The 13302-nt window shown below is 38.6% G+C and overlaps 1 protein-coding gene across 5 annotated transcripts in view; it reads left to right on the plus strand.

The window, feature by feature from the left end:
* Window positions 1-13302, plus strand: part of LOC114350416 (uncharacterized) — a 43734-nt gene that overhangs the window by 20565 nt on the left and 9867 nt on the right. For all 5 annotated transcript variants that reach the window (XM_028301215.1, XM_028301214.1, XM_028301218.1 and 2 more), the window contains one exon: window positions 10438-10491. In XM_028301215.1, the coding sequence (XP_028157016.1) occupies window positions 10452-10491 (40 nt within the window). In that variant the 5' untranslated portion in view covers window positions 10438-10451. The remainder of the gene's footprint in view (window positions 1-10437; window positions 10492-13302) is intronic.

A 13302-nucleotide genomic window follows, 5' to 3' on the forward strand; every position in this document is an offset into this window, starting at 1 on the left:
TACATCGAAAAACTTTACTGCGAACGATTTTACTGCGAAGCCTTCTTTATTTGACTTAACAGATAGATAAAAAAAAATCAATTACATACATCAAAAGAATACTTACCTAATATAATGCATTATGTATTTATTTATTTAAAACATACATGCACTATGTACACAAGGCGAACTTAATGTGATTCAGAACTCTCCTCCAGGTAACAAAATAAAGTGAATAAAGTGGGCGGTACAAAATTAAAGATAAAATAAGATTCTAAATACATTAAATTTTATTTACTCATTACACATATTTAACAGTTGCATCATTGATTAAATAACATGAGAATAGAAACATAAATATAAATAAATTATAAAATATGTGCCTACCTATTGATTTGCATTTTTATAATGATACTTACTACTCACTCGTTCATTAAAAATGACTATGTACATAATTTCGCAGTAAAATCGTTCGCAGTAAAGTTTTTCGATGTAACGTAACATCGCAGTAACAAGGCATCGATATAACAAGGCGTCGCAGTATAGTAACTTCGCAGAAAGGTTTTCGAAGAAACAAAATTCGATGTAACGTTTGTCGCACTCACGTAGGTAACCCAAAGCCAAATAAAAATATTACAAAATTATTGTTCATGCTATGAACTAAGATATTATGTACAATGTACATATTTGAATCAATTATTTTTAAGATATAAGAGTTTACTTGTTAGTATCTCGACGCGTCGGTACCATGGTCGGAACAGAAGAGGGGTTGAGGGGAGAAGGGGACAAGAAGCGATTGTCTATTCTATCTATGCGATGTTCATTTGCACGTAAAATGTGATATAAACACTTAAATAAAACATTTATGAAACCATGATTTAAGATTTTCAAAGCTTTTGTAAATATTTTGACAGCTGGTAGCGACCTCTAAATCTTAACTAAAAAAAAAAAACAAAAAAAGCTAATTTCATATTTAGAGGTATATTAATCGAATGAGAAAGTGCCCCGGGGATAATTCAAAAGTCGAAAAATAAGGACCACCCTAATAAATATTCCACAAAATGTAGAAGAAGGTTAATTTAATAAAACTTTAAGGTTGAGTTGCACCACTTAACTTTGACCTTAACTATAAAGATAACCAGAGTTTTTCGTATGGAGTATGATTGATTTTTGACGTTTGATAAAGTTAAAGTAAGATGGTGCAACCCAGCTTAAATACTTGATTCTTATTTTTTGGGTTATAAAAAATTCGTTGACATGCCAAAACCGAGTATAGTTTAGTAATACGGGTTCGATCACTTCTTGCGACATGGCGGCAGGCGCGACATGTGTGAGGATGCTTTAAAGCTGACAACAACATTATCATCTAAAATGTCAAAGTTAAGTCCTGTTGACATGAAAACATGTACGTAATATATTGACACTTCTAAGCCGCCATATGATACCAATTGACACACTTTTTAGGCTTATAGCTTTAGGCCAATAGAACCCTTCCATTTGCTTATTATTTTAAACACAACGATAAAACTCTTGGCCTGTATTTCACCTGATGGTAAGTGATGATTAAGCCGAAGGTGGAAGCGAGCTTCACCCGGAATCCTCAACCACGGAGGAACTGGCTATCTTACCTCTAACTGCCGGATCACAACAATGCTGTTAACATTGTTGTTATGGCGACACACATAAGTAAGATGCCGGTAGTCACCTAACTTTAACCGTAACCATAACCATAAGCGGTGTTTTTATATAGAGTTTGACAGATTTTTGACGCTTGCTATAGTTAAAATAAGATGGTGCAGCCCAGCTTTAGACTACCACCAACCAAATCGAGCAGAAATAATTATTGCCTCCAATGTCTATCAGTTTGCTACTGTTTCTCACGAGTCGTAATAGTTAGATAGTTGAAATATTCACAGAATGTGTATTTTTATTGCCTCTATAGCAACACTTACTAAAAATTTCAAATTATGTACTAGCTTTCCGTCCGTGGCTTCGCCCGCGAGGAATTTTTTCTGTCACAGAAAAACTTCATCGCGCGCGTCCCTGTTTCAAAAACCGGACAAAAACTATCCTATGTCCTTTCCCGGGATTCAAACGACAAATTTTATCAAAATCGGTTCAGTGGTTTAGGCGTGAAAGCTAGACAGACAGACAGACAGATTTACTTTCGCATTTACAATATTAGTAGATATAGATTTCATTCTCGTTCAAACTCGTTTTAAATAAAAAATGTTGCACAAACTAGAAACCTATAAACAATAACGATTAATAGAAGTCAATTCTGAATGTTAAGAACATATTTCAACAAGTCACGTTTTAGAAGGGAAAGACTAGCATAAACAGAGTAACTTAACTATATTAAGTTTATTTATAGTATAACATCGAAGGTTCTATATTTTATCCAACAATTATACCTACTAGAGCCTGCAAGTACTGTCGCACATAAGCTTTATATTTTTACTCATAAACTCATTTTATTTTTGCAAATAGGCTTTTAAAAAGCACTTTTACACGTCCCAGTATTAACCCTACCACTGCTTCGGGACAATAAATGGGCCAGTGCTGAGAAGAAGCAGCGCAAGAAACTCAGTCACTATTATTACATTATAACTCGACATGTGCCAGTATATGTATAACTTGATGAGTCCTCAGTTACAATCTATACTAATATAAATGCGAAAGTAACTCTGTCTGTCTTGCTTTCACGCCTAAACCACTGAAGCGATCTTGATGAAATTTAGCATAGAGATAGTTTGAGTCCCAGGAAAGGACATAGGGTAGTTTTTATCCCGGTTTTTGTAACAGGGACGCGCGCGATAAAGTTTTTCTGTGACAGACAAAATTCCACGCGGGTGAAGCCGCGGGCGCTAAGTCCATAATAAAGAAGTTAAAGAAGGTAATGACTATTAGCTACATAGTGAATAAGTGTCTAAATCATCATCATCAGTTCATTTAGTCTCTACTGCAGGAGCATGACTTCTAATTTACCAAAAACAAATAGAGAGTTTTTCCTACACTCCCCACGCTGGCCAGACGGATTGGCGAGGCTTGATGTCCAATGACAGTTTAACTTCTCCCCGGGACAAATTTGACCTTCACCGGTTGGGTTTTTATTGGCGGTTAAGCTGTAGATCCTGGCTACACAGGAGTTGCAGCGGTGGGAACGAGAGGTGGGAATTGTCCCGTATCTTACCAACTACTGCAACACAAGTAACTGTATTTATATCTTATTTTCTATTGATTTTTCAATGAAACACCTCCCAAATAAACCTGTCACAACCAGGAAGCGAATTCGAGCCGTCAATTTCAAGGTCTATGCCCTCGTTACCGTCTATAGCCCCAGTGGACTGGTTACCCAACCTATTTGACTAAAAAGGGAGGTAATGTGTTACTGAATCCTTTTATGTAAAGCAATCTGAATATATTTACGTTCGTACTGTTAGGCGACCTGTTTGTAGCTATTTATAGTGAGCATTGCTCATGGACTTTTGTAGGCTTAGCATAAATAGTTTGGTGGTTGAAGAGTGCAATATTAGAGTTACTGGTTCAAGGTTCGATTCACAGCTGGGTCATAGGAATTAAGAGAATCATTGTGTGTATCGTAATGTAGTCGGCCGATAGTTGGGCCCGATTCAAAGTATGAAAAATCAATCGATGTAATGTGCGCACTTTCATACATCTCCATACTGATTAACAGCCCGACTCAACTATCGGTCAACTAATAGTTGGTGGTCGGCGCCTAGGCTTTTTCCAGTTTATCTATGGCATTGTAAAATTGAGATGATTAAAAAATATTTCATTTAATATTTTCTCTAAAACGGACCACAATTTAAATAAACGTTATTGGCTTTTACTTTACTTTTGCCCGCGGCTTCTGCTAAACTCTAGATCCCCATTCATCCCTTTAGAGGTTGAATTTTGAAAATCTTGATATCCTAGCGGATAACACGAAGGGGGTGAATTTTGGAAAATCCGTTCAATGGTTGAATTTGTTACTTATGTCGCGTTGATACCCTTGTTTCTCTATTTTAACTGGCAAAGAATATTTGTTTATCCGACTTTAACAAAAGGAGGTTTTGAACTCGGTTTGTTTGTTTTTACTTATTCAAATCTTGGTTGTATATTTAAATACGAGTATGCTACACGGTAGCCAGTCAAAACCAACAAAAACCAAATATCGAAGACAATACCGCCAAGTAGGTCGGCATCAGTACACCGAACACGTCTGTGTTACATAACTGTTGAACCTTATTTGGGCATAAGTCGTGTTACCAGTTCTTATAAAATTATCTGATGGCTGTTAGGGCTACCAGCTAAGCTGCTAAATAAAGTCTTGAGAAAGAGCTGAATGTATAAAACGTCCTCAAGACCTCAACCGGGACCCAAACCCAGGACATTACAAGCATTACATTTTGTCGGCCGTTTGGTGTAGTGGTTCGAAACGGACTATTCCGGAGGTAGCGGGTTCGATTCCCACACAGTACAAATATTTGTGTGCATGAACATATTTGTTTGTATTAGACTGGGTGTTTTCTATGTATATTAAGTATGTATTTACAAAAAAAAGTATTTAAGTATGTTTATATCCGTTGTCTAGTACCCATAGTACAATCTTTGCTTAGTTTGGGACTAGAAGCGCAGTGTAAATGTCCAAGGATATTTATTTATTTATTTATTACAACACCCGCGATCCCACACCGACTCGCGACGGATTCGAACCGCCGCGACGCGGTTGGCCGACCACTTTCACTGGGCATGCCTGTAACGATCTATTATATAGGCGATTTCAAAAGAGAATGAATTAGTGCTCATTGGGAATGTAGAGAGTTCGATTCCTGGAGGGTGTATGTACAATTGTACAGCGTCTAATATTGTGTAAAGTATGGAACCTACAAGTTTGCTCGTATACATTGGCGAGAAGCTACCAGCTACCAGCACTCGCTAAATATGTACATTAATTTGTCTGCATATTTAAAATACTATTACCTTGCAAAAACCGAACTCCGGTAATTTCGGCTGGAGATAAAAACAAAAATATTTCAGGACACCCAAAGTAGACAAAAAGTTCGCAACACGTCTTTGTTACAAAGGGAAGTCGAACCTTAACTTCGAACTCCTCCTATGTTCTTCTGATTAATTTCGTTGCGGGTCCAATGACAGTTTAACTTTCTCCCGGGACAAACTTGACCTTCACTGGTTGGGTTGTTGTTGGCGGTCAAGCTGTAGATCCGCTGTGCTCGGTTTGCTGCTTCACTTAAGCAAGCATCGTTTGTGAATACGGGCGTAAGTCAAAAATGTAAACCCTACTAGCCTGGTGGTGCTACCAGACTACAAGACAGCGGTTTCGGGATCGAACCCCGCTGGGGACAAGTACCAGTAACACCCGGATTTACGCTCTACTTATTTCAGTATAAATAATTGGCGTATTTGTTGGAATTATTTATCGGCATTGATAATGCAGCGATTCGTTATTTTCTTAATTAAAAGCAATCAGAATAAATTGTTGAATAATATGGTTTAAAATGACTTCCTCTTCTTGATAAACCCATTCAATAAAAATGTACTATCGGCGACAGATTGGGGGAGGCTATTCAGCAGTGGACGTCCTGTGGCTGAAATGATGATGATGATGGAATGTATAAATAAATAAATAAATATCCTTGGACATTTTACACTGCGCCTCTAGTCCCAAACTAAGCAAAGCTTGTACTATGGGTACTAGACGACGGGATAAACATACTTAAATACTTTTTTTTTTTTTTTGTAAATACATNGGCATAGTAGTCCGTTCTGAACCACTACACCAAACGGCCGACTATGCCGAGAGGTCCCGGGTTCGAATCCCGGCCGGGCAGAAATTGAAATGATGAATTTTAATTTCTGACATGATGATCGGCGACAGTGTTAACTATCCATTTCTGTTTTTGCTCTCGCTCTCATCAAATGGTGATTCTTTGCGATAGAACGAGACGACAGTCGACATGACCGGCAATGGGTAGTTGCCGATAGTACATGCAGTAGTCATCATCATCATCATCATCATCAGATCATTGAGTCTCCACTGCAGGAGAACGACCCTCTAATTTACCAGAGGCAAATGGAGGATTTGTCCTACACTCCCCACGCTGGCCAGACGGGTTGGGGAGGCCTGATGTTCGTATTTTTGTCCCTTAGTTAATTACAACATTCATGGGAAGAGTATTTAGTTCTTAAAAAATAATTTTAGTATTGCAAGTACCTAGGCTTTTAAAAAGCACTTTTACACGTCCCAGTTGCAAAATACAGAACCCAGTATTAACCCTACCTCTGCTTCTAGTTTATAAATATGTATTACTAATAGTCCCGCTAACCCTTCGTGGTAATTTATTGTGGGCGCTGCAGGCTTAAGGGGGGCGGTAAGAGACCCAGAAAAAAAATCGGGACGTTGTGTAGAGGCTTGGGAGGCGTCATCTACTAGGAGGACTCTTAGACACCGACTGAGCTCGACTATTGACTACAAAAATGGGGGGCGCTAAAAATAATTTATTCTCAAAGTGGGCAGTAGACTAAATAAGTTTATTAGTTAGTAAGTAGCGCTTAATTCAGTCAGTATCTGAGGTGTGGAAGCGGCATGGGAGGGGGTGACATTGACATAATATGACGTGACATACAAATCTGAAGTTTCGCTGACGTTTGCCCGTCTTAAAATCCACCGATCCAAAGAGCTGAGTTACGCTCGTATTCACAAATTAATGTTGCTTGCTTAGGTGAAGCAGCAAATCGAACGCACAGCGTTGAATGATGATGATGATCATGATGACTACTGCATGTACTATCGGCAACTACCCATTACCGGTCATGTCGTCTCGTTCTATCACAAAGAATCACCATTTGATGAGAGCGAGAGCAAAAACAGAAATGGATAGTTAACACTGTGGCCGATGTACACATTTTTATTGAATGGATTTATCAAGAAGAGGAAGTCATTTTAAGCCATATTATTCAACAAATTATTCTGATTGCTTTTAATTAAGAAAATAACGAATCGCTGCATTATCAATGCCGATAAATAATTCCAACAAATACGCCAATTATTTATACTGAAATAAGTAGAGCGTGAATACGGGTGTTACTGGTACTTGTCCCCAGCAGGGTTCGATCCCACAAACACTGTTAGCTTTGTAGTCTGGTACACAAACCACCAGGCTAGTAGGGTTTACATTTTTGACTTACGCCTGTATTCAAAAACGATGCTCGCTTATATGAAGCAGCAAATCGAACGCACAGCATTGAATAGGCTCTGTGATCGGTTCGTGTGTCACCCTTTGCGTCCACGCGCACTGTGAGACCTCATAGTGCTTGTGAATACGGGCGTTAAACTTCAACGGGACCCTCAAACAATAAGTACTTGTTCCTCCACAGTACAATATCAAGTACCCGCCGAGGCGCCGAGGTCATTCACCCTGCGAGCGCGCCGGCCTTGCTTGACTTTTACTTGATATTGTTGCGTTGAAAGGGCTTGCAGGAACTGTGGTCTAGTGGTACGATTCAGACCCAGAGGACTTGGATTCGATTCCCAGTGGGGGCAAAACTTTCTGCTTGGTTCAATATGAAAATAAAAAATAGTTAATTCAATTTTGACCACTAGTGGCACTTATGAACGTCAACATACAGTTAAAAAAACCAGGTAGCCCTTCAGGGGCACTTTACATGTCTCCTTATCTTTTGGCCCTACCAGCGCTTCGAGACAAACATAAGTAAGGCAAGTGCTGAGAAGAAACGCCGGAACAAACTCAGTCACCACTAGTTCCAAGTAATTTATCTAACGGTAAGGATAACCAAATTCAAGTACATCAAATTTATGTGCATAGGTTTACAATAGGTCTGGTTGGTAGTCCCTTGCCTGACGTTTACTTATATAGGGACTGTAGGTTCAAACCTCTGTGGTCTAGTGGTAAGACCAGTGACCACCTGTCTCAGTAACGGAGGTCCTTGGCTCGATTCCCAATAGGGGCAAATTTCCCTGCTTCGTTTGGTTGTTGGCAGGGCTTTGTTCTAAGACCGCCCGGCTTACTACCATAACAACAATGTTAGCATTGTTGTGTTTTGACACTTGGAGGTAATATAGCCAGTTCCTCCAAAGAAATAAGATTCCGTGCTTTGAGTGCCATGCGTCTGGTCTGACAGAGCGACTTTGTTTTACTATGTAGAGACGTGAAAACCTTATCTGACCCAAAAGGGGGTAATTCAGATGTAATTATTACTGATAATGTCTAGAGACCTAAATCATATACAATTGACCTAATCATCATCATCATTTCAGCCATAGGACGTCCACTGCTGAACATAGGCCCCAATGCTTTCCAAGTTGATCGATTGGTAGCGGCCTGCGTCCAGCGCTTCCCTGCTACCTTTACAATATGGTCTTGTACTTACTCACAGCTTTTAAGTTTTTAAGGTTCTTTTAAGTTATTATAGAGCTTTGGACTAGCATATTTCGCTCACTAGTTGAAGTCTGGCTAGTAAAAGGGCCTTACGACAGTGTCGCCATCTGGTGACCGCAAAATACGACTATTTTAAATTTATGTACTCTATGTATGTAGTTTTTATTTCCAAGTATTCGGAACTAACAATAATAGGAAGCGAACGCCATATCACCACATCGGTGCATTGTTCTTACCGTGTGTATGTCCTAGTGATGTGCTGTGGACGTAGAGTACCGATGTCGATAAAAATAATTCTATTGAAACAAAACCGAAATGCTTGTAAGTAAACTAGAGATGTGTGAGTACGCTTCTGACAGCCGATCTGGTGAAGGTCGCGCGAAGTACCTGGATGCGGGCAGCGCATGACCGATCGTTGTTGGAGATCCTTGAGGAAGCCTTTGTAGCAGTGGACGTCATTTGGCTGAAACGAATGAACGAATTTTGAGAAATTAGTGTCGTTATGAAATACTTAGAAGAACACAACTAATATGGTGACAGCCTCACTAAATTCAAGTCGAAACTTATGCCTGTCTTCGGTACAACTTAGGCACCGAACAAAATGAACAATGCTGTGTATACCTGTAATTGAGGTCGTATACGCAATACGTATCATGTGTTAAGACATGTTAAAATGTATGAACTGTATGTGACTTTGTTGGTGTACCTAATAAATAAATAAATAAACATGGCTCAAATTGGGTTAAATGTGGTGTTGCGAAAAACTAACGAAATTGCACTTTGTAACATGTAATGTATTTGTAAGGAGTTTGACTGACTTGACGTTTGTCATAGTTAATTTAAGATGATGCAACTCAGCCTTTACAGTTTAACTTCAACTTTAAACTTTTCTGTTGCGAACTATTATAAATTAACCGTTTTTTAACCGACTTCAAAAAAGGAGGAGGTTCTCAATTCGAGTCGGTGCCGGTAAATATATTTATCTTGGCACCAACTCCAAAAGTATCAATCATTAATTCATCCTAATAAATAAGTAATTAGTAATTATTTTTCTACTTTTCAGTGCATGTTTTTTGTTAAAATTAATTTTATTATTTACTCTTTTGCTCTATAGCATTGAAAAAAAAATTTATCATCATTAGTTCAACTAGTCTCCACTGCAGTAGCACGACCCTCCCTAATTTTCCTATCGATAAGTTTTTCCCATCACTATTCGAACACAAAGCAAGGTCCTACACATTACGACAAATACCTTAAGTACATAAGCTCTTATGTACACAACGACTTATAACACATTCTCTTCGCAATGTATGTCGTATTTCTTGACATATAGAGTCGAAAATGTATATGCCAATGTGTATTTAACTACTTAAAATTCAATGCAATGTTGACTGGCTGAGGTTTTTAAATTATTTCCAAGGATTTTTTCTGTATTGTACGACATATTGGAGGTATTTTAAGAAAATCCTTCAATAGCTCTATACATTAATTTGTGACATGATTTTTTAAGAGGGATGTTAAGTGCTGCCTCACGCAAAAACTACTGGACGGATTTTGATACAACTTTAGAATTTTGTATCATCATCATCATCTCAGTCATAGGACGTCCACTGCTGAACATAGGCCTCCCCAATGCTTTCCATGTTGCCCGGTTGGTAGCGCCTTCCTGCTACCTTTATGATGTCGTCGGTCCACCTTGTGGATGGAGGTCACATGCTGCGTATGTTGTAGTTTAGTGGAAAATCTAGACGCGATTCCTTGGATATTTACGTACCTATCCCTATTTGAGAAACGCTGACTTACGCCCGTATTCACGAACGATACTTGCTTAAGTGAAGCAGCAAATCGAACGCACAACGTTGAATAGAGCTCTGTGATTGGTTCGTGTGTCACCCTGTGCGTCCACGCGCACTGTGAGACCTCATAGTAGTGTTAAATACGGGCGTTGCTTTAGTGCATAGATTTGTTTTATACGCTAGCAATAGTGTGAAAGTATTTTCATTGCATGAACTAACAGATTTTTTCTTTGTTCCAGGTCACTGTAGCACAATGAAGCGAAAACACAGATGGCTGGGAATCAGTATATTGTGTAAGTATCAGTAAAATTTTGTTAGTAACAACGGGATTTCTTGGTGAGAGAGTGAAACGGGATGTTTTTCTTTTGCTTTCTTATAAAAGTGCTTGTCCATACCATAATGTTCCGCAAAACTTTTGTATTCAAGGTTTTTTCGTTCGTTTCGTCTCAGTAAAATATGGCGTGTAAAATTATGACAACGAATAAAATAATGTTCTTAGATCATGTTAACCTATATTTTGGGAAACATGAGTCGTCCCAAACCATCTTTGGATGCTCACTGACAGCAAACAAATCTATATTTCAACCAGTTTTTTTACAGGACCAAAATTAGAAATACCACCGACTCCGACCCATTTTTTTAACCTGACATAATTTGCAATAAGGAAATCCAAAGAAGATTTATTTATGTGTGCCAAAAATGTCAAATTAGAATGCAAGGATTACAAGGTTATTAACGCTACGTAGAGTTAGCATTTTAAAGCTGTGTTCACATTAACCATCATCATCATTTCAGCCACAGCTGAATATAGCCTCCTCCAATAATTTCCACATCGCCCGTTTGGTAGCGGCCTGCATTCAGCGCCTTCCTGCTACCTTTATGAGGTGGTCGGTCCATCTTGTGGGTGGTGGTCTTCACATTACTGAATAGCATTCAAGACATTTATTTAGACTCCACAACAGGAACACGACACTGGTGACTGAGTTTCTTGCGCTGCTTCTTCTCAGCACTGGCCCATTTATTGTCCAGAAGCAGTGGTAGGGTTAATACTGGGACGTGTAAAAGTGCTTTTTAAAAGTCTATTAGCAAAAATAAATGAGTTTTATGAGTTATTTGCAATATAAGGCTTGGTTGCACCATCTTATTTTAACTTTGACAAACGTCTAAAAGCTGTCAAAGTCCATACAAAAACACCGAATTATCGTTAAAGTTAAGATCAAAGATAGGTGGTTTGCAGCCTTAGTGCTAAAATCCGTGCGAAGCCGGAGCGGGTCGCTAGTTGTATATTATAATAAATCATATTGCAAGATTGTTGTTATTTTGAACTTTTCACAAGTTAGCTATTCAGTCATTTATAATCTAGATCCTTGACATTTCACGAGAGATGCGCCGCGGTCTAGACTTGCCTCCTACGCAACAACAAAAGTAACATCCTAATATTAAAATTGGTATTTAGATATTATATCGCAAAACTGACATTTATGGGGTGCTGATTCTATTTTATCATATATCAAACTCATTTATTTTTGCAAATAGACTTTTAGAGTAGGCGCACACCGTTGATTTATAGATGGCCGATAGTTGTGCCCGATTTTAAATTGTATGAAGAATCGGCCAAATCGAATCGGCGTAGTGTGCGCACTCCCATACATGCCCATACTGATCAACTGCCCGACTAAACTATCGGCCGACGAAAAATCAACGGTGTGCGCCTACTCTAAGAGTAGGCGCAAACCGTTGATTCGATTTGGCCGATTCTTCATACAAATTAAAATCGGGCACAACTATCGGCCAACTAAAAATCAACGGTGTTGTGCGCCTACTCTTAAAAATCGCCTTTACACGTCCCAGTATTAACCCTACCACTGCTTCGGGACAATAAATGGGCCAGTGCTGAGAAGAAGCAGCGCAAGAAACTCAGTCACTATTGTCAGCCTCCTTTTCAAGGGTTTAATAGTAATAAGTATCCATAATTGAAATTTATTGGTTTAGATAAGCTATTTTACGTAGCAGGAAGGCGCTGGATGCAGGCCGCTACCAACCGGCCGTTGTGGAAATCATTGGGGGAGGCCTATGTTCAGGAGTGGACGTCCTATGGCTGAGATGATGATGATGAGTAAAAATACATACAAATACTTCATAAAGTAAAATAACTTTTTCATCATGACGTCATTTAGTCTTCACTGCAGGAGTACGACCCTCTCCAATTTACCAGAGGCAAATGGAGGACTTGGACGACACTCCCCACGCTGGTTGAGGAAGCAAATAACTTAAATTTTATGATTCAGTCGTAGATACAATTAAAATGTTAAAATTTTAATCATAAATCTAAATAAAATTGATCTGATTATAAATTGCTTTAGTAAAAAATAAATAATAATTCGAAGGCCGTTTAGTTGACTCCATCTTGCACAATTTATGAGAACAACTAATTTAAAATACCTTCATCTAAAACTTGATAATAAAATTCTAGAATGTTTAAAAAATAATGAAGTAACGTAGATTCTAGTTTTGAACGTGTTACTAATCATTTATTACATAATATAAATTCTAGTTTCAATTGTGGAATATTAAACTCATAATATCTCTATAACCCAACCTGTCTGGTGGACCGACGACATCATAAAGGTAGCAGGGAAGCGCCTGACGCAGGCCGCTACCAATCGATCAACATGGAAAGCATTGGGGGAGGCCTATGTTCAGCAGTGGACGTCCTATGGCTGAAATGATGATTATGATGAATACCCTCTATAAACCTGCCTGGCCAATGGAGTGCAGGCCAAATTCTACACTTGCCTCTAGTAAATAAAAGAAGTCGCCCTTCTGCAGTGGAGTTAGACAACGATAAAATTATTAATAACTAGCTTTCCGCCCGCGGCTTCGCCCGCGTGGACTACATTATATAGTCTATAGTGAACCCGCCTATTTTTTCCAAAATAAAATGTAGCCTATGTTGGTACTCGTGGATAATGTAGCTTTCGAATAGAGAAAGATTTTTTAAAAACAGTCCAGTAGTTTTTGAGCCTATTCATTACAACCAACCAAACAAAGTTTTCATCTTTATAATATTAGTGTAGACAAAGCTATCAAAGACATTTTTAATC

The sequence above is a fragment of the Ostrinia furnacalis genome, unplaced genomic scaffold (assembly GCF_004193835.3).
Source record: "Ostrinia furnacalis isolate ACB-3 unplaced genomic scaffold, ASM419383v2 OfSCF0890, whole genome shotgun sequence".
In the NCBI taxonomy this organism is placed as follows: Eukaryota; Metazoa; Arthropoda; class Insecta; order Lepidoptera; family Crambidae; genus Ostrinia; species Ostrinia furnacalis.